General features: G+C 43.6%; 1 protein-coding gene across 4 annotated transcripts in view; it reads left to right on the plus strand.

Moving 5' to 3' along the window:
- kcnn4 (potassium intermediate/small conductance calcium-activated channel, subfamily N, member 4) overlaps window positions 1-19081 on the plus strand; it is a 33572-nt gene that overhangs the window by 3028 nt on the left and 11463 nt on the right. For 3 of the 4 annotated variants that reach the window (XM_064300395.1, XM_064300386.1, XM_064300410.1), the window contains exons 2-5: window positions 4548-4643; window positions 11533-12014; window positions 13802-13937; window positions 16758-16868. In XM_064300395.1, the coding sequence (XP_064156465.1) occupies window positions 4548-4643; window positions 11533-12014; window positions 13802-13937; window positions 16758-16868 (825 nt within the window). Of the gene's footprint in view, window positions 1-1772; window positions 2179-4547; window positions 4644-11532; window positions 12015-13801; window positions 13938-16757; window positions 16869-19081 lie in introns of those variants that run through there. The other variant, XM_064300403.1, reaches the window with a different exon arrangement.

Consider the following 19081-nt stretch of genomic DNA (forward strand, 5'->3'; position numbering starts at 1 on the left):
TTGCCGTCATTACCTTTATCAACATGTGATGAATGATAGGAACGCGTGTATGGCCCTTGGCACAGATTTGTGGGTGACTGTAATGATTCAACGCATGATTCATTGCAATTACTACAACATGACATACGGTTCGACACTATTTGTGGTTTGTTGTAAGTAATGTTTAGAATGATTTGCCCTTTTCATCAGCGCTGGAACACCCAACACTGCTACATTTCTCTGTAAGCAGTCTAACTGAGCAGCACATCCTGCCCTTATTGCCCACTTGATAATTACCTTTAGGGACCCCTGTGGATGCTGTGCTATATCAAACAATGAGGTCTTCACAGCATAGAAGAGGACTTCATTTGCCTCTTGCAATGAAATTAATCTCTAGATCCCAGAGTAGATGTGCAGCTACCAAAACTGAAAATGGCTAATTCTATGGGGGGAAAATGTTTTGAATACGTATGCCACAATTTATATAGGATAAATTTATATAGGGTATAGGATTTATGTAGGAATGTAAGCACGTGAGTGTGATGGAAAACTGCGACTGCTTGTCATTATTGTTTTGGGAAGTTTGTTTTCTGTGCATCACAGGAAATATATTATTTTAATTGCATCATGACAAGGAAAGATCTGTGCGTTTTCATCGCAAACGTCCCCCCACTCCCTCTAGGGTTGTCCGTTATTCATGCTAACTGATCTCATAATAATCCTGAGAAGGAGGAACACCTTTCAGTACAACTGAGAGAATGCCAATAATTATGGGCACAAGACGTATGGGTGTGCAGTTCAATTCGGCAGAACTGTGCAAACTGGAGATACAAGATTTCTAAATGACGCCAGATTCTAGCCTTCCAGAGTCATATAGCTTTAAAAAAAAAAAAAAAAGGTCAGAAGAAAGCAGCACTGTGAACTTTCCTCTGGATAATCCTACATGTCTATGTGCCATATTGTTCAGTTATACTGAATTGATGAAAGTAATGCTGTCCAGTAGAGCCCCATACACCTGTGATTTATTTTCTTTATGTTTTATTGTTGCTTTCTTTGATGCGAGACATGCTGGATCAAAAACAATGTGTTTCCTATTTTGCCCATTGGTATTCATTTCGGGAGGATTTTTTATTTGGCCAAATATTTTTTTTGGAAATTGTGAAGCTGTTTCAGAAAATGGCCCTTTGGCAATTTAGTCAATTAATTTCCCTGCTGATAAATGGCCTCCCTGTGTATTGTGTTGGCGTGACAGTGCAGTGAGCCATAACAGTCTCTTGGAAAGCCGACTCTTTAAACACTAGGTCAGAAAGAAAAATTGGCTATTTAGGGCAGTTTCTACACATTTTAATTCCCTTGCATGCCACTCTGATTGCCTATGGTCAAGCTGTATCTTTCCCTACTATTTGGTGAATTGTTACAGCTCGTTTTGTATACATATTTACGGTGATTAAAAGTAGCACAGTGCCCTGCTGATACTCATTTCACTGACGACGCTGCATAGATTATTCTCAAATGACACCAACTCAGCGCAAGAGTAGACAACGTTTTATGTGCTAATCTGTTTCCTGAGTCACCACGTGTCAGCACTGCGGGCTCGCCAAGAGGATGTGTTTCTATAGTAAACCGATAACACATCCGCAAACTTGTTTGTCTGTTTTAATCTCATTTCTATTTATTTAATTATTAGATTTTGCACGTGTTATTCTCTGTGCTTTATATTTTCGTGCACAAGTAGTCTATTTACACAGTTTGGCATATTTATTGCGTGACTTATACAACCATGTAATTTATCAGAACAGCAACACTGAAACCACATACTGTTTGATCTCCCGACTGAAAGTAGGTTGAGAACTATATGATAAATACGCGCGGCTCCTTTCAAACCACCGCAATTACATAGAAAATGGTTTTCTTATAATCCGCTGTCGAGAACAACGAAGCGTCCGGCTGAACGGCCCTGTGGTTGCACAGGTGCAACAAATTAACTGCTTTCAAAAAAGCGGCTTCTTAAAATGTCTCGTTTCCCTAAAGGAAAATATTACAAAACGAAGCTTGAATACGAAAACAAGTAATTCGCTGTGATATTATGCAGTTTCAGATTAACGTTACGCTTATGTGGAGACTAATTGCCTTTGGATAAAAATAGGCATGATGCAGATGCTAACAATGAAATTGTGGAAAACGCTATATTTTGCCAAGGTACGTCACACAATACCACTTTGGTAAAACTTATGCGTGATGCAATTGCCTAACGTTGTTTTCAGTCTTAGAATGATTTTGACTGCACCATGCGCACTGAAATCACAGACATGAAATTATCTCCCTGTTGCATAACATCAGTCGCGTGCGTTGACGTCATGGTATTTCTGTGAATATCAGCACCTGTATATTTGTGTCGAGGTGGGCATCTAATCTGTTATAATTGAAGGTCTCCGTCTGTAGGCCTGGTCAATTGCTGGTTACTTTAAATTACACCAAAATTCATGTTTAGCATATAAGACAGCCTTGTAGCTGAATAAGAAAGTATTTTCAACGGGTCACTCTTGAAATATTAATATTGACTATGAAGTTATTCCAAATCAAATCAATAACCTTGTGACCACAACTGTTTTGATTTTAACAGAAATGTTGTATACTTCCTCCAAAATAGTCTAATCAAACATCACTGTTGCAATGGTAATGAACTAGCAGGGCCTACCACATCATACTATAAAATTATGATGCATTGAGTTTACATTAGTATTACGTTGTATCCTTACGCGAAGGAAGAAAAAAACTGTAGCTCTGCAGATGTCTTGTTTAATTTGCCCCACTTCCTCTCAGCAGCGCAGAGGCTGGCCCTGGAGGTGCGTAGGATGTCAGACATCCATGGACTAGGAGGGGATGAACGTGCTAGGGACAAGAGGAAATAGGGAGTCGAGTGCTGAGGAGAGAGATGAAGTTAGGGTGGAGGATGGAGAGTTAGTGGGGAGCTTGGAAAATGATTGAAGAGGGGGGAGGGAAGCAGTCACTCTGGGAGCGAGAGAAGAGGGTGAGAGGGAGCGGAGGTTACGGCGGACAGTGACAGTGGGGGTGGGAGGAGGTGAGGGAGGATGGGGAGCGAGGGGGAGGAAGAAGGAGATGAAGTGATGGTCAGACGTATGCAGGGGGGTAACCGTGAGATTGGAGCTGGAGCAGTTCCTCAGGAAGATCTGGTCTAGGAGGTTGCCTGCTTTGTGGGTTGGGGGAGAGTGTTGTAGGGAGAGGTCGAAGCAGTGGAGTAGTGGTAGGAAGGCAGCAGACTGGAAGGCATCTCGGTGGATGTTAAAATCTTCCAGTAGCTGAAAAAACTGATGTGATTTTTATTGAACAAGCCCTCTGGGATTTGAACAAAACAAATTATATTTCTTGGCAAATTATATGGGGTTAGGAGTCTAAATTGAGAATTTGTTTTGAAATCCTGTGTGATATTTATCTACTGCTCACAGAGTAAAATCAGAACAGAGGAATGCGTACATTATTTCAATGCACTGCTCTATATGTCATCTATGGCTAGTGCAAGATTTCTCAGGTGAATTAATTTAATAAATAACATTGCTGCGTTAGAAGTGTTAAAGGCTATAAAACACACATTACATCAAACATACAGTATCGGTGTATGGACATGTTAATCAAAGTGATGTTTGCGTCAAATGTTTGACTACAATTCAAACTGTGAAAAGTTTTTGTTCTGTTCTTTCTGAGGGATAAATGTATTTCTTTGGTGTGACTTCTGTGTCCATATTGTGGATGGGATTTTGGTGGGATATTTGAAGGCAACATGCCAAGCCTATTGTAAGCATATTCCAGAGGTGGGTAACCCGGCTTCAAAGAGTAAACCCGGTTCAAACCCCGCCCTGGGCATGTCGAAGTGTCCTTGAGCAAGACACCTAACCCCTAACCCCTAACTGCTCTGGCGAATGAGAGGCATCAATTGTAAAGCGCTTTGGATAAAAGCGCTATATAAATGCAGTCCATTTACCATTTACCATAAAAAGACTGACCATGTATTTGCTCCACCACCATGCACTAAACCAGCTGATTCTAATTAGCATAACTCTTCACCATAGTAGGAGAACTAATTATTGTAATCAGCTGGTTTAGTGCATGTTGGTGGTGCAAATACATGGTCAGTCTTTTTACTCTTTGAAGCCGGGTTACCCACCTCTGGCATATTCATGCGTATCAGTGTTTAATCATTTATAACACATAATTGCAGAGAAACATACCGCTGAATTGACATGCGTACAGGGTGTCTCATCACATTCTATAAATAGGTAGTGGAAAATAGAAAATGGGGAAGCAAGAAAGGAAAGTAACTGTAGTATAATGGCTAAGGAGTTGGTCTTGCAACTTAACGGTCACAGGTTCAATTCCGGAACGGAACTGCCTAAGGATGCAAAATGAATTTCAGTGCAAACTGACAATAAAGTTGTATTGTATTGTATCGTAAATGCGTGTAAACTGTAAAAGAAAGATGAAAGTGGTTTGTTAAAAATTACATGAAATCCATTAGACAGCTTTAATCATTTTCCTTTTTCATTCCACAGAGCTCAGTCTACGCCTTTACCATCACTTGCATGATCAGCCTGTCCACGGGTTGCCTTCTCTTTCTCATTGTGGCCTTCCATTACAAGGATATCCGGGTGAGTAAATGTGGTGCCCGCTTGTCACTGGCTTAATTTTAAACTTGTAAACCACCACCGATCATGCCGTCTGGCCATGTGGGGTGAGGTAAAATGTCGGTTCTCTGTCACAGTATAAAAGTTTCAATCCAAATCTGCATGACAAAGTTGGACTTGCAGATTTTTTTCTGCGACACTTGAATGCGTCCGTAAGGATATCTCACGTAATCTGAAATTACATCTAATATTTTAGTTCTGTTTTTTTTTTTTTTTTTGGTGGATTTGTTGGCACAAGCGCATCTTAACCTTTTTTCCAGACCTTTCCTGGTTCTCAGTAGGTGTTTTGACGCGTGGTTGGACGAAACAGGTGGGGCTTCGTCGACTTGTTCAGGCTGTGCTGCGACGGGAAAGATTATAGAAGCTCTGAAAGGGTTCGGGCTCCGTCGTTAAGCTGCTGAGTAAGGACTCATGCGCACACCCATATACCGCATATCTGCGAAACCACTTAGGACACAAGCTGGAGTATTGCGTGTCCAGTGCCTGGCAGCAGCGTAGGAGCATAGCCCTGGAGACCGCGGGGCCTTCAGGCAGCTCTCGCAGGAGACGTCTTAGTTTCATCCTCATCGCCGTGCAATTTGTTGTCTCGTCACCAGGAGCCAGCGCCCCAGATCAAATGCTGTGAAACGTAATACTGCGGACGCACACTTTCCAAGCTAGGGGTGCCCACCTCGCCATTCCACCCTTCTGATCAGCAGAGGGGGGGAAACGTGTTTAAACAGGGCCGAGGGGGAAAGCTGGTTTGGTTTTAACTCTTTCACAGCGCTCTCTCTACGGTGTTCCCATTTTAGGAGCATTGGCTGCTGAAAATAGATTTGTGTGCTAACTGGAAAAATAATTCAGGAACACATTTGCTAATTTGGGATTTATTAGTGTGCGCCAATATTTTTCAATGTAGGAGAACATGTGCTCCTTGGAAAAAAAATGTTAGTTTAGAGCCCGGGTTGGTAATGAACTCTTTCACCGGGGGCTCTACAGTACTCCAATTTTAGGACCGTTTGCTCCTGAAAATTGATGTATGCTAACTGGAAAAACTTTTTTTTGAAAAAAAAAAAGAAAACACCAGTAGTCTGCAGCCTTGCGGTAGAGAGACTAGAAGTCTTCCTGGTCATGGGCAGTGACGTGAAGGCTGCTGGTGTTGCCAAGGTAGGGTGGGGGCAGGGGCGGGGGGTGTTGGAGGGGTATCGGAATTAGTGGATCTACCCAAGTGTTAAAGAGAGATTCGAGCAGTGAGGGAGTTCAGTGGTGGATGGGTTATCTGCCCACACGGTTGACTGGTCCTGTTGCCTCTGGAGGGCTGCTAGTCTGCTTATCTGCATCGGTTAGCAACGAAGAGCAACGTGTAGCAATGCTTCTTTTTTTTAATATAGCAGGATTTTGCATCGCTATCTCTTTGACTTTTCAAAAATCAAATTTACGTGTTTGTGGCTGGCATGTCAAGATCTGTGCGTGTGTGTTATTTTTTACAGTCTCTGGTTAGCAGTCACGAGGAAGCTACTGGGTAGATGTGCACGTACAGTGAAGTGTATGTACAGGATTTAGAAAGACAGAGAAGAGGGAGGAGCAAACAGACGTGCGGATGTGAGGAAATAAATGTCAGGCCGGTCGTGCACTGTGGCGCTACTCCCGCTTCGCAAACCCCCCTCCTGTCTGCCCCGCGCACCAGCGTGCGCAGGAGGATTGAGCTACTTGGGCCCGTGCCCCGTGGGGTCTTGAGTATCTAAGTACATGTTCCTCAGCGACAGGGGCTGCCAACACATCACCTGTTCCTACCCTCGCCCCCGCCCCAATCCTGTGGTCTACCGTTCTCAGGCAGTTTGTGTAGCCCTGACCCTGTTTATCTCTGTCCATTAGCAGTTTGATCCAGCCTTTTTTTTTTTTTTTTTTTCCACCATGCGCACTTACATATCCTGTCCACACACACACATACACACACAAGGCCTACGCTTACATTTTGTCTGTATAGGGCTGAACAATTTTTTTTTTTCTTTTTTTTTTTTTGGGGGGGGGGCGGGGTTCTGCCTCAGGTTACAGTCATTTGATTGGTTTGATTATGGTGACAGGGGGTCAGCTCACCTTGTGTTTCAGATGTAAAAATCAATTGCTAATGGAAAGATAGTTGTAAAGCCTCGAAGCAGGTTCTGGCCACGCTGGCCTGGTCCATTCCTGGTCCGGAGTACATCCTGTGGCCACAGGTTAAGAGCTTAAACAGGCTGTAATTGTTCTGGCTAATTTCTGTACATCTATATCCCCATGGGTTCTGCACTGAAGGGCATGAAGTCCTTTCTGCTCTTAGGAAATTTATTTGGCCCGGTTTGACGAAGGTCTGTTGGTTAATGTAGTTTTTATTTAATTTAGATAATAGAGGCTTGATATGCTTCACGCCTCTCAACAGGATATATCATTTCTGAAGGACTTTTAAAAATAAAATGGCATATAAATGTTTAAAGGCAGTTGCTCCTTTATATGCACTAGCCAACCGCCCGTGGCCAGGTGCAGCTGCTGGTAGTGAAATGAGAGGCAATGGGGTACAACTACAACACTGACCAAAAATTTGCTTGTAAACTAATCTCCTAACATAAGTTAATTTTAGCAACATAAACTGACTGAAACCACGCACTAAGCCATCTCACTCGCTCCTGTGGACGGTAAGGTATTACTCATTAACCAGTAGGGAAACGTTACCTAAAAAGCCGGCCAAAGCTAGCTTGTACTTACAGCAGTAAAGCAAAGCTAAGCAAGTGAAAAAAAAGAAAGTGAAAGTCACTGTCTTTTCTGGAAGCTTTCATTTTGACAAACTAGTGAAAATGGAACTGGCTAATGAAATTCACATCTTCAAATGCTGTGTCATTATTAATGACTTATTGCCAAACAAAGTTTCATTATTTGTGTAAAGCTGGCCAAAGCAGCTGACAAAGCCGTTTTATATTCTGGGAATATAAATAAAAATAAAAAAAATAAATAAATAAATAGATGGAGTGTGAAAAAGCCAACAAAGACCAAGAAAGAGGCCACACACAACCCTTTATATCACAAACGGGCAGTGCCGTTGGAGAGTTAGGAAGGACGCAGAAAGGGCACTGTGGATAAGATAAGCAGCAGTGTACTGACATTTAAAGGGGAAAACCTGTTCACATTTTCAACACACGTTAGCTGGCAGCCCTAGCGCACTGCGTTCTACTCATGTCGAACTGCTCAGGCTAAGCGGGGTTGGCTTTGGCTTGTGCTTGTATTTTTTCCTGAGAAAAGCTAAGTGGCTGCAGGAAGAGATGCCGGTGAGCTTGTTATTGTCTTTCAGCACCAAGCAGTAAGATCAGTCTTTTATGGTACAGTGCTATATGTGGGTGGCACCATTACATTACATTACATTACATTTATTTGGCAGACGCTTTTATCCAAACCGACGTACAAAAAGTGCATTTCATGGTCATAGACAACTGCTAAACGCAGGTTCAGTAAGGTACAATACTTATTTTGTACAGCTATTTTTAGCCAAGAACACAGTTTAGTTCACACAGTGAACACTATTCAGACCTAACCTCTGCAAAGCCAACTAGGCAGAAGAATAAGCTACAGTATTAGGATGAATACAAATTACCAAAAAGTGCTGGGATGGGGCAACATGTAGCAAGTGTCATGAAAAAAAGGGGAGGGGGGGATTTAGAGTGAAATATACTGCGTGGTGGTGGTTAGTCTAGTTATAGTCTGAAGAGATGAGTCTTCAGGCCACGGCGGAAGATGGGTAGTGAGGAGGAGGTTCAGAGAGGGACGGGGGAGTTCGTTCCACCACTGGGGAGCTAGGGTGGAGAAGCTCTGTGATCCCTTTGGGCGGGTGGGAGGGGTTACAAGGTGCCCTGCTGCCGCAGAGCAGAGTGGTCGAGCAGGCACATAGAATCGAGTCATGTCCTGCAAGTAAATGGGGGCTGTCCTGTTGGTAGCAGTGTAGGCAAGGGTCAGGGCTTTTAACCGGATCCTGGCAGCGACCGGTAGCCAGTGGAGTGATCGCAGCAGAGGAGTGACGTGGGAGAATTTGGGAAGGTTGTAGATGGACCGTCCTTCAGGTGTGGAGTTAAGCCAGGGTCCCTTTGAAAAGAATGTTATACCTTGTGTCCAGTGGAAAGCCATACTAAAATATCCAAAATCAAATAGAGAACTCAGCTGAGAACTGGAACTTTCACGGTGAAGACTTGTGAAATCACCGTGGTCAGGATTGCATCTGGCCTACGTGGCTAGATCTGACCACATTACATTCACCCTAAATCTTACTGGCTACACAGTCCCTTGCACTCCCTACTACTCCTCATGACAAAAAAGACTCTTAGTTGACCTGTCTAGCTTTTCTGGTTTTTGTGGTTATTTCTGTAAGGAACTGAAAAGTGCCAAACTCTCAGTGCTGTATAGATATATAGGACATGGTCCACCAAGCTGTAATTGGCACTTTGCGTACCTGGAATCCAAATGTAAATTGTGTTACATTGTTGTACAGTGGAAATGTTCAAAATATTTCCCTTCTCTTTCTCTCTATGCTGTCTGACTTTCTATGTCTAAAGTTCAGTTGGGAGTATGTTGAAATTGACCACATGTCGGCCTGTTGGCCTTATCGTGTCTCCTTTGAATTTCCTTAATATTACATCAAGAACCAGCCTTCATGTCACTATTAAAGGAATTATTAAACCAAAAAAACTTTATGCAATTTATGATAATATAAATATCCAAGGCATAATTTATGCAATGCCCTTCTATAGATATTAGTGCTAAAAGTCTGATGATGTAGTTGTGAGGAATGTTTTTTCTGCTTGAAAAGTATGTTTACATTTCCATTCATGTTCTTGACAACTTGTCATTATCTTTGTAATTTCAAAATGCATAACATTTATATGTGCAGTCACTGGCGGACTCAGGGCGGGGGCAGGGGGGGGGCGACCGCCCCCCCTGGTGCCCCCATGGTTGAAAAAGCATCGCTAAAGTGCCCTCTAGAGTGGCGAAAAGGAGATGAAGTGCCCTATTGGCTGGGAAAAAAATGATTGAGTGCCATCTAGGGTGCCCCTTCATGCAATAAATTATGATGATGTGCCCTCTAGAGCAAGAAAATTCGATAATGTGTCTTAATGAGTGCCCTTCTAGTGGAGAAAACGTGATGCAGTAGCCTATAAGGTGTGATGTGGTGCCATATAGGTGCCCTTACAATGGGATAAACTTGAGGTTCCCTACAGGTGCCTTTCTGATGAAAAAAACTCACGAAGTGCCCTCTTAGATGCCCTTCCAAGTGAGAAAACACGATGCACCATAGCTTTTTGCGTGCTGGTGGGGCCCCATGTCGCGCAGTAGGTGCCCTTTTTATTTTTTCGCCCCTGCCCTTCAGCAGCCTGAGTCCGCCACTGTGTGCAGTATCCCAATCTTCATCCATTTATCCATTATCTATACCCGCTTATCCTAGGCAGGGTCGCATATCCCTATCTTTTGAACCTTATATTGAAAGAAAGTGTGTGTGGCTATATCCATGTTTCCATTGATTTAAGCTCCCATTGTTTATAAGGAAAGTCTTTTTCTATGACATCTTGGAGATGTCCATGAATTGCTTGATGGGAATTGTATTAAAATGCCAAATCAGAAGATTGGTTTTGCTGAGAATGACCAAATTGTAAAAACATTTGATTTAAAACTTTCGAAAAAAAAGTCAGGCTGTATTTGGTGGATATTGGTATTGCTACCACAATAAACATGTGTGAGCAAAATTAGGTGAATTTTTCCTTTAAGGTTCAGCTTGGCAGTTGCTTGTAAATAACTCAAATGATAGCTTCTGCTTTTGTGCATCCCATTGCCTGCTAGACTACATTTCACGTGGTTGTTGGAAAGCTTTCTCCGAACGTTGAGTCATAAAGGCCAACAGAAAGGGGAATCTTCCTGTCAGGTCACACATGAGGTTAACACTCCCAAATGAATGTTTGTCCCTCCCTTCTGGTTCTGGTACTTGGTACTGAAAGATTCCCACATTGATAGGAATGCCTGTCCCTGATTGGTTTGGAGTTAAGGATCTTAGAAACTTGGAGCTTGGAAAGAATGCCAGGTTCAGTGCCATTGGTTTGCTAGCCCTTGAAATAATGATGTTACCCTTGATTGATGGTCCCAGTTAGAGGGAGTTCTCTCCTTACTTCTGCATTTTGCAGAGGGGAAACCGGTCCTTTTGATGCACCAGGCATTGCTTGACCTCTGTGGATGCTGGTGCTTGGCGGGTCTGTATTATGTTAAGACACGGGCAAAAATGCTGTTTTTTTCAGAGCAGCAGAAGGGAAAAGCTTATGTTGATGCATTGTAGTGAATTAAGCGGCACACAGTAACCAGCCCTTATGTGTTCAGGCTTTAATTGTGCAACAGGCATGATGTGGCATTTGAAGAAGCATAGAGAAGTTGGTCTTTTTCAGCCTTTTGTTTGTTCTGCATTTTTCTTTCTTGAGGAGCTTTCAAGTTGACTTGGATCTGAAAGTGGTAGTTTTGTCATATTGAATGTTAAATGGCCAGTACCAAACCTTTGTAAAATACATATTTGTTTGGATTAAAATACTTTTCTGTGCTCAATTGATCTTGCCTGGTGTAATTGAGCCTGTCAATATGACCAGAAGGCGGGGTTTGCACTTTTTGAGAGTATTTCATTGGTTCCAATACACCAGACAAGATCAGTAAAGCGTAGAAAAGTATTTGAATCCAAAACAAATATGTATTTGACCCAGGTCTGGTCAGTACCAATTCTTGTTATGTCCTACCACTGTTCATAATTCCTCCCTGTGCATCCAAAAGGTTTTCTTTCACCTCTGACGACTCCTCCTCTTTCTTTCTTTTTTTTTCTTCTCCTCAGCTCTTCACTATCGACCACAACCAGGTGGACTGGCGCATCGCTATGACCAGCCAGCGGCTGCTGGGCATCTCTTTGGAGCTGGTGGTCTGTGCCATCCACCCTATTGCAATCTACTGGGGGCCGGAGATGGGGACACCAGGGCTGGCCGTCGACAGTGCCCAAGGAGGGCAGGCAGGCACGCAGGGCAACTTTTCATCCCGCCCCCTCTGCTCTTCCATCCGAAACAGCGATCTCCTGGACCTGGTGCCCCTCCTTTCGTGCCTGATGTTCCTGCGCCTCTACCTGGTGCACAGGGCCATCCACCTCCACAGCAAGGTGCTCCTCAACGTCTCCTACAGGAGCATCGGCTCGCTGAACAACATCAACTTCACCTTCCGCTTTGTGCTGAAGGTGCTGATGAACAAGTACCCCGGCCGCACCCTCCTGGTCTTCATCGTCTTCCTCTGGGTGAGCGCCTCGTGGCTGCTCACGCTCTGCGAGAGGTACGGATGAGGGCAGAGGGCAGAGGGCAGAGGGCGGACCTTGGCCAAAAAATTAGCATTCTGAGATGTTCTGCCTCTAGGTGCTGTTAAATTATAAGAACAATCCTGCTATCTCCAACAAAAATGTATTTTACTAAACAAAACTGTAACATATATTCAGAATTTACATATTGGTCTACATATTGGTGGAAAAAGATGTTCTTCTAAAATTGCCAGCAGTGCTCTTTAGGAATTGCAGTGGTATCTGAAGAGTGAACATTTTATCGAAAAATGTATTTTACCCGGGTATGCCAAATGCCTTTGTTTCAGGATTCACAAACACCAGATGCTTTAATTCCACCAAGATATTGGTGCTCCCTACCAATAACCTTCAAAAAAGAGTTGTTGTTATTATTCCTGAAATATATAAGCTTGTAAAGTGATTTTACAGCCTTGGCATTCTCTAATTCCCGCACAAGCAGTCGGTCAGTTGCACACAATGATGGCATTTTTTGAGATTTTCTCAAGCAGCTTTTTAGTGTACGATACACCAAATTCAGCATGATTGACACTAGCAGAAAATAGAGCATATTCTGGAATTGAAACCAAAGAAATTGGGTGTGGAAAGTTTGGTTTTATATTTGTTTATTATCATCTGTTTACTGGTTACAGTGATGAGGAATGCTGTTTGTCTGCTGTGCTACAGTTCACAAATTGCAAATGCACTTCTCTGAACTGAGTAATTCTGACAAGATTAGTCACCTGCCTGAGCCTCAAACTGAAGAAACAACCACAGCTCAGACGTGCACGACACACTAAATTATGCTTCACACACACACACACACACACACACACACCCTGTCCTTGTGTTCTCCTCAGCATAGCATTATGCGGTTGCTTAAAAACGTCTCACAAACAAATGCGTTTATCAGGAATTGTAAGTTGGCTAAATTCAAATAGTAGGAGTAGCAAATTGATGTTGGTCCAAACAGTGTGCCCTACAGACACACACACACACACGTACACACACACCAAGACACACACCCATACACACATGCACAAAAAGAGCCGTTCAATGCTGACATCATGTGGAATTGCTCTCAGTGGTTGCCCTTGCATAAACTTGAGGTTTTGTTACTATCCAGTAAGCTCTCGGTGGGAACAGGGTTAATAAAACATTTTGTAGACAAATTGTAAGGCATCCACATATTAGCACCAAACCAGAAGAAATATATATATATATTATATTTTAATCACCCTTGGTGGACAGTATCCCCTGGTCCAGAACAACCTACTATACCCTAATCATTTGAGGTAAGACCCAAGCGTGTATTCAATCCACACTGAACCCATAGCTTTGACTTCAACAAGTGCAATAAACCATTGCTGATTTCTTCACAGGGTTTGGCAGATACATTTTATTGGTTAGCTCAAACATTCTTTTGTTAGTCATTGAAATAAATATGTTGATTGAACATGGGATTCAAATGGGTTTTGACTGAGGTTTTTCCAATTCAGGAAAGGTATTAAAATGAATGACATTTCAAACTCAATAGAACAAGGTGGTATAGATGGAAATTAGCTAAAAGTAAATTCTGCATTGATATCAATAAGTTTATTTATTTATTTTTTTTTAAACACAGAAAATAGGTCACGTAGTGGTGGTGGCAGAGACCCGTGGGGTATTTGTTCCAGGATTGCCGCAGTGTGCCGGACAGTTTTTTTTAAGCGTCTAATGAGCCGAGGTATGCCGTTTCTGACCATTGTGTATTTTTTTTTTTTTGCGTTCTGTTCCGTCCTCTTTGCAGGCAGATCCGGGCGGAGACGGGCGACATGCTCACGGCGCTCTGGCTCATCGCCATTACATTCCTCACCGTGGGCTACGGCGACGTGTCCCCCAAAACCTTGTGCGGGAAGATGGTGTGCCTGTTCACCGGAGTCATGGTAATTGTCGCTCTCGCGGCGTCGCGGAGAGTAGTCGCAGCCCTCGCGAAGGCGCGTCCTCTTCGTGGGCCCGGACTTGTTATCCTGCCTATCGCGATCGACCCTTTTGACCCTGTAATTTGTCTTCATTCCCCCTGTCTTCCACCCGAAACCTCTGTTTTATTTGTTGAGGGAGCAAAAAGAAAGCGCTTTTTTTTTTTCCAGTCCTGATCACCTGTGTTACTTCAGCGTTGGGGAAATGAAATGATTTCAAAGCATTCCATGGGCTGGCGCTGAGTATCAGGTATTCTTGAAACCAAAAATTGGCCTGGCCATAGGAATATTATCTGCGCTCCTGGGAACGTTCCTGCGACATTCTTCGGTGTGCCAGGCATTAGCTTTGATACTGCCTCTTCACATTGCTTCCAGCTGTTCATTAACTTTTCTGTTTGCTAGCGTCGTGCATTAAATGCATATGGGGCACTAAGTTTAAAAATTTGAGCCGTTCGAGCCGTTTTTTGAGTTTTGGCCTCTCCCCATCCAGGAACTGATAATGGAAATCTGTATTTGAGGTGAAGGGAACAGTTAATTTGCTGAAGTTCCCTAACCCCGAGCTCGGTAACAGGCTCACTGTTTTTGATGAAGATTTGCATGGTGGGGGTATTTGCATGCTGTGGTTATGTCCGTCCATATTCGGACTACAAAACACACAGTGTATAAACAGAGCAGTGTTCTCACTATCTCAGATGTGAATGAATGAGAAAAAAATGTTTGACCAGAGAAAACCTAACGTTTGCGATCTTCATTAGCTTTTCACGGTTAAGTCTTACTTAACTTGGGCATGAGACCAACGCAGATTCAAGGATAATGTAAGGTTGGAGACAGCGCAGGCTTTTGGAATTGGGTGGGCAACACTGGAAACCCACCATTGTTGGATGGCAGGTGTAAGGGAGAGAATGAGGGAGAGTGGGTAGGAAAACGAGGGAGGGAGGGTGCTACAGCGGGTGTGTGCATCCTGTCCTGGCTCTCTGCCTCACCTCTACTGCCTCCGTTTCCGATCTTAGGAGATAAGCTGGCGCGAGTCACGAGGAGGAGTGGGTAGAAAGAGAGCCCAGGGGGCGGTGGGGGGGGAGGGGGGTGGGGGACACTTCCCTGATACTGTGGAAAACAAGCCTTCACTGCCCATTCTCTCCATTGGTTTTTTTTTTATAAGCTTTCCCCAATTTTTTAAGGGAAAACTTTCCACCATTTCCATTTTTAGGCGGTTTTATAGCGTTTCGCATCACGGCATTAGGAGGGTGTGCCAGCCCCTACCCATAACTTTCAAAAATTTCCTATTCTCTATGCGCCCCCTCACCTCCCCACCCCACCCCACCCCATCATGCTGATGATGCAAAAGGTTTCAATGCTTCAGTTCTTTACTAGTGTTCACACCTGTTCTTTAAATCATAGCACCAACACCATTTCTTATGAGCTACTGTCGCCAATTCAGCGGGGCAGTACTTTTTAAGTCACCCGTTTCTGTCATCTTTAAGCTCTCCCGTCACCATTTTGTGACATTTTTATGGTGTGGTGTGGTGTGTTGTGTGAAGGTGCATTTCAGTTCCTTGTAACACCTGTTGGCTGAAGAACAGGCTATTACAGTGATACAGTCATAGGAGAAGTGAAAAAAATTGATAACTCAAATGAGAGGATAAATGATTAACTGCTTGGAATTTTCAGTATTAGTGCCTGCTCGTTGTCACACCCCACATTTGAAAGATACATTGAATGAAAGTCAGTTGACTTTTGTCTACACGCTGATTTGCTTGTGCTGTTCTCACACTCTCCTTCTCTTTTACTACTGCTGACAAAAAGGAGGAAAGGTAAAGACGGGCTGTCAAAATTCTGAATATCGCCTGAAATCACCATTTTGTGCCTAGTATTTTAAATCACCATTTTGCGCCTCGTATTTTAAATCACCACACTTTTTGTTTCAAGTGGTACTTGTTGATCTGTAGTTTTAGCCTAAGGGGAAATTTTTTTTAATTTCTGTTGTGTAATGCATGCTGTGGACAGTGTTTTTTTTGTTATTTGTACATTTTTAAGTTCCTCAAACAAGTCTTTTTTTACTTTTGTTTTAAAGAGGTGATATTACTTCCCTGTCTAGCATAATATAATGACTGCAAATAAAAACTGATAGTTTTCCCTCTCAAAGCTGCAGAACTGCAAAAAAAGTCACGTTTCTATTGTAAAAAAAAAAAAATGAACGCTTGGATTTTGATGTGCCTTATCCACGCTTGGCATACTGTTGCACTTTGTTGTCTTTCTAAGCTCAATGAAACTGAAGAGATTACAGTGTTTAGCGTGTACAAGTAGTTTGCAGGACAGAGGCCACTCAATCAAATGGCGCTAATTCAATTCAGTCCAATTCGATTTTATTTGTATAGCGCTTTTTTTTTATTTTTACAAATGCCGTTGTCACAAAACAGCTCTGGACTGGGAACCCCGCCCCTTCCCCTCCCCCCAAGAGCACGCCTAGGGTGACAGTTGCAAGGAAATACTCCCTGGCTGGTACAGGGGAAGGAACCTTAAGCAGAACCTGACTAAGAGGGGTGGAGCTCTTCTCCTGCTGGCTCGCACCGATTCATTGGAAAAAGGTCAACAAAATACATGAGTAATACACAGGAAAATGACTTATATATATATATACATATATCGGTGTCAGTTTGTAATTGATGCCAGGCAAGGATGAGCGATGAGCGATGAGTCGGAAGGCCAGTGGGCGGTGCTGTCAGGCAGGGAGCAGGTGTGGAGCTGGAGCTCAAGGACTGAGGAGGGCTCTTGATCTTTCGATTCCAGGGCGTGGCCTGCACCGCCATGTTAGTGGCGGTCGTGGCCAAGTGGCTCGCGCTGAACAAAGGGGAGAAGCACGTGCACTACTTCATGATGGACATCCAGATCTCCAAACGGGTAAGTCGAGGCACGGGGCCCCCTTTTCTTCTGCAATGCATTCACGTTAGTACACCCGTTCCTGGAGTGTCAGGAATTCTTCTCATTTATTTTATTTATTTATTTTCTCTTTTATTTAAGTCCTTGCACTCGCTATGTACAGTCGCCTCCAGAACATTTTGGCAGCCTTGATAAAGAGGAGCAAGTAGGGGTGTATAAAATTTAAATGTAAATAAGCAACAATTAATTAGCTATGTAAAAAAAAAAAATTTTATGCACAAAAATCTGGAACAGTAGGACCACACGGTTACTGTTCTGCCTGAATTCATGGACTTTGGAAAGTTTGGAAAATATCATTCAGGGTGGACATACTGATTGCTGCCAAATCAGTAAAAAAAAAAAAAGAATAATAATAATTTTTTAAATCTCAAAAAACATAATAAAGTAATGAAATCCAGGGAGGGGGGAAATAACGCCTTTTAGCAAAATATCAATCAGTCCAACACTATACACAGGGAGGCGTAGCCCCGTGGAGATGGCGCTCCACATCGCAGAAGGAAAACAGTGAGTGTGGCCTGAAGGACGAGGCGTCCGGGCTGGAAACGGTCATGTTTTCCGCGTGGCACGCGTGCCATGGTCGGGCGTCTTTTTATAATATTATTTTTCGCTTAAATAGGGCATTCCAGAGGGCATGGTAGTGTGGGAAAAGGGCTGGGATAGTTGGTTGAGGGGGGAGGGGGGCTTGGTGCTGGCACATCTCTTTATAGCCTCACAAAGGCGTCAGAAAGAGGAAACAATAGTGTCTGTGTCAGGAAGAGGACTTGTTTCTGTCCAGAAGGGAGTTGGGTCAGAAAGGAAACTGAACGCGTTGATGTGTGCGTGCGTGCATGTGTGCGTGTGTGTGTGTGTGTGTGTGTGTGTGCGCGCACATGTTGCCGTGAGGGAGGAGGTTTCGGGGGCACACTGTGTTGTGCGCTCCAACAGGATCCATCTGTTTGCTTATCGGGAGGAAGGAGGAGAGCACTGAAAATAAACGTGCATGGCGGAAGATGCTATCACATTTTCCATTCATGAAAATAGAAGAAGACGCTCGCGTGGCACTGCCGAAGGCAGGCCTCTCTCTCACCGAGCGAGAGGGCAATCACACGCAGCGGTCTTATCTTATCGCCGTTCCCGCCGAGTATTCCCGACTCAAAGCGGTCGAGCGGCCTCTGTGTTACAGACGCGATGGTCAGGCAGCGACCCGCTGCGGTCAGCAGACACAAAATGGCCGGGCGAGAAACTGCGGGGACAGCAGGTGCCTGTGGCGCAGCAGTTTCCAAAACCTCTCCCTGACGACCGCCGGGGCCTTTCGCTGGAGGGTGAAGGCTGCCGGCGATGGTCACATCCTGCCGCGGGGAGCATCCTTGTGTGTCCGCCGTCCCCCCCTCCTCCTCCTCCTCCTCCTCCTCCTCCCCCCTTTCCCCTCCCCCTCCCCAGCCGCTCCACTGCTGTCTGTCTCCGTCTCTGATTTACACTGGCGGGAACAGGGGAAGACATCTGGACAAGTCTCCTGGAGGCCGACTAATAATAATCTTCTTATTAATAGTGAAGATGACATCACTGAGGAGGGGGGCAACCGGGCTATGGCTGTCTTAATGGCATCCTCATTTGGAACCAGAGCAATGCTGGGATGAAAACAGGAAATGTGGGACATTATTATGACCCATATAGTTGTTCTGACCCATATATAGCTTGATGTTGGCAATGTTCGTGCTCTGTGTTTGTGGTGAAATTGTTACTCTACGCCACATTACTCTACTTCACGTTCCATTTTTTTACTTTTTAATGTTGAACATTTGCATCCATTTTCAAATGAATTCTTTTAGTGCAAAAGGTATTGATTCCAACACATTTCACTGGAATTGGAGCCAAAAAATGCATCATGGACAATTATTACGCTTTGGTGCTATTTAAAGCGTTTCTTTCAATGACTTCATAAACTGAAAAACTTTCCAAAAGTAAAGCTTTAATTAGCACCAAAACACAATGATTGTTCATGACACTTTTTTTTGCTCCATTTCAAGTGGTTGGAAAAAGTGTTTCTAAGCAAGCACTTTCCCCAGAGTTACATTTGCAACCACTTTCCATCTTCTTCTAGAAAACATTAATGCCATGTTCCTGATTGCAGTGCATGTTTTCCAGAAAAGGCTGGTAAGTGTTTGCACGTGCGGGAAAGTGCTTAGACGCACTGT

The sequence above is a fragment of the Anguilla rostrata genome, chromosome 1 (genome assembly GCF_018555375.3).
Source record: "Anguilla rostrata isolate EN2019 chromosome 1, ASM1855537v3, whole genome shotgun sequence".
Lineage (NCBI taxonomy): Eukaryota > Metazoa > Chordata > Actinopteri > Anguilliformes > Anguillidae > Anguilla > Anguilla rostrata.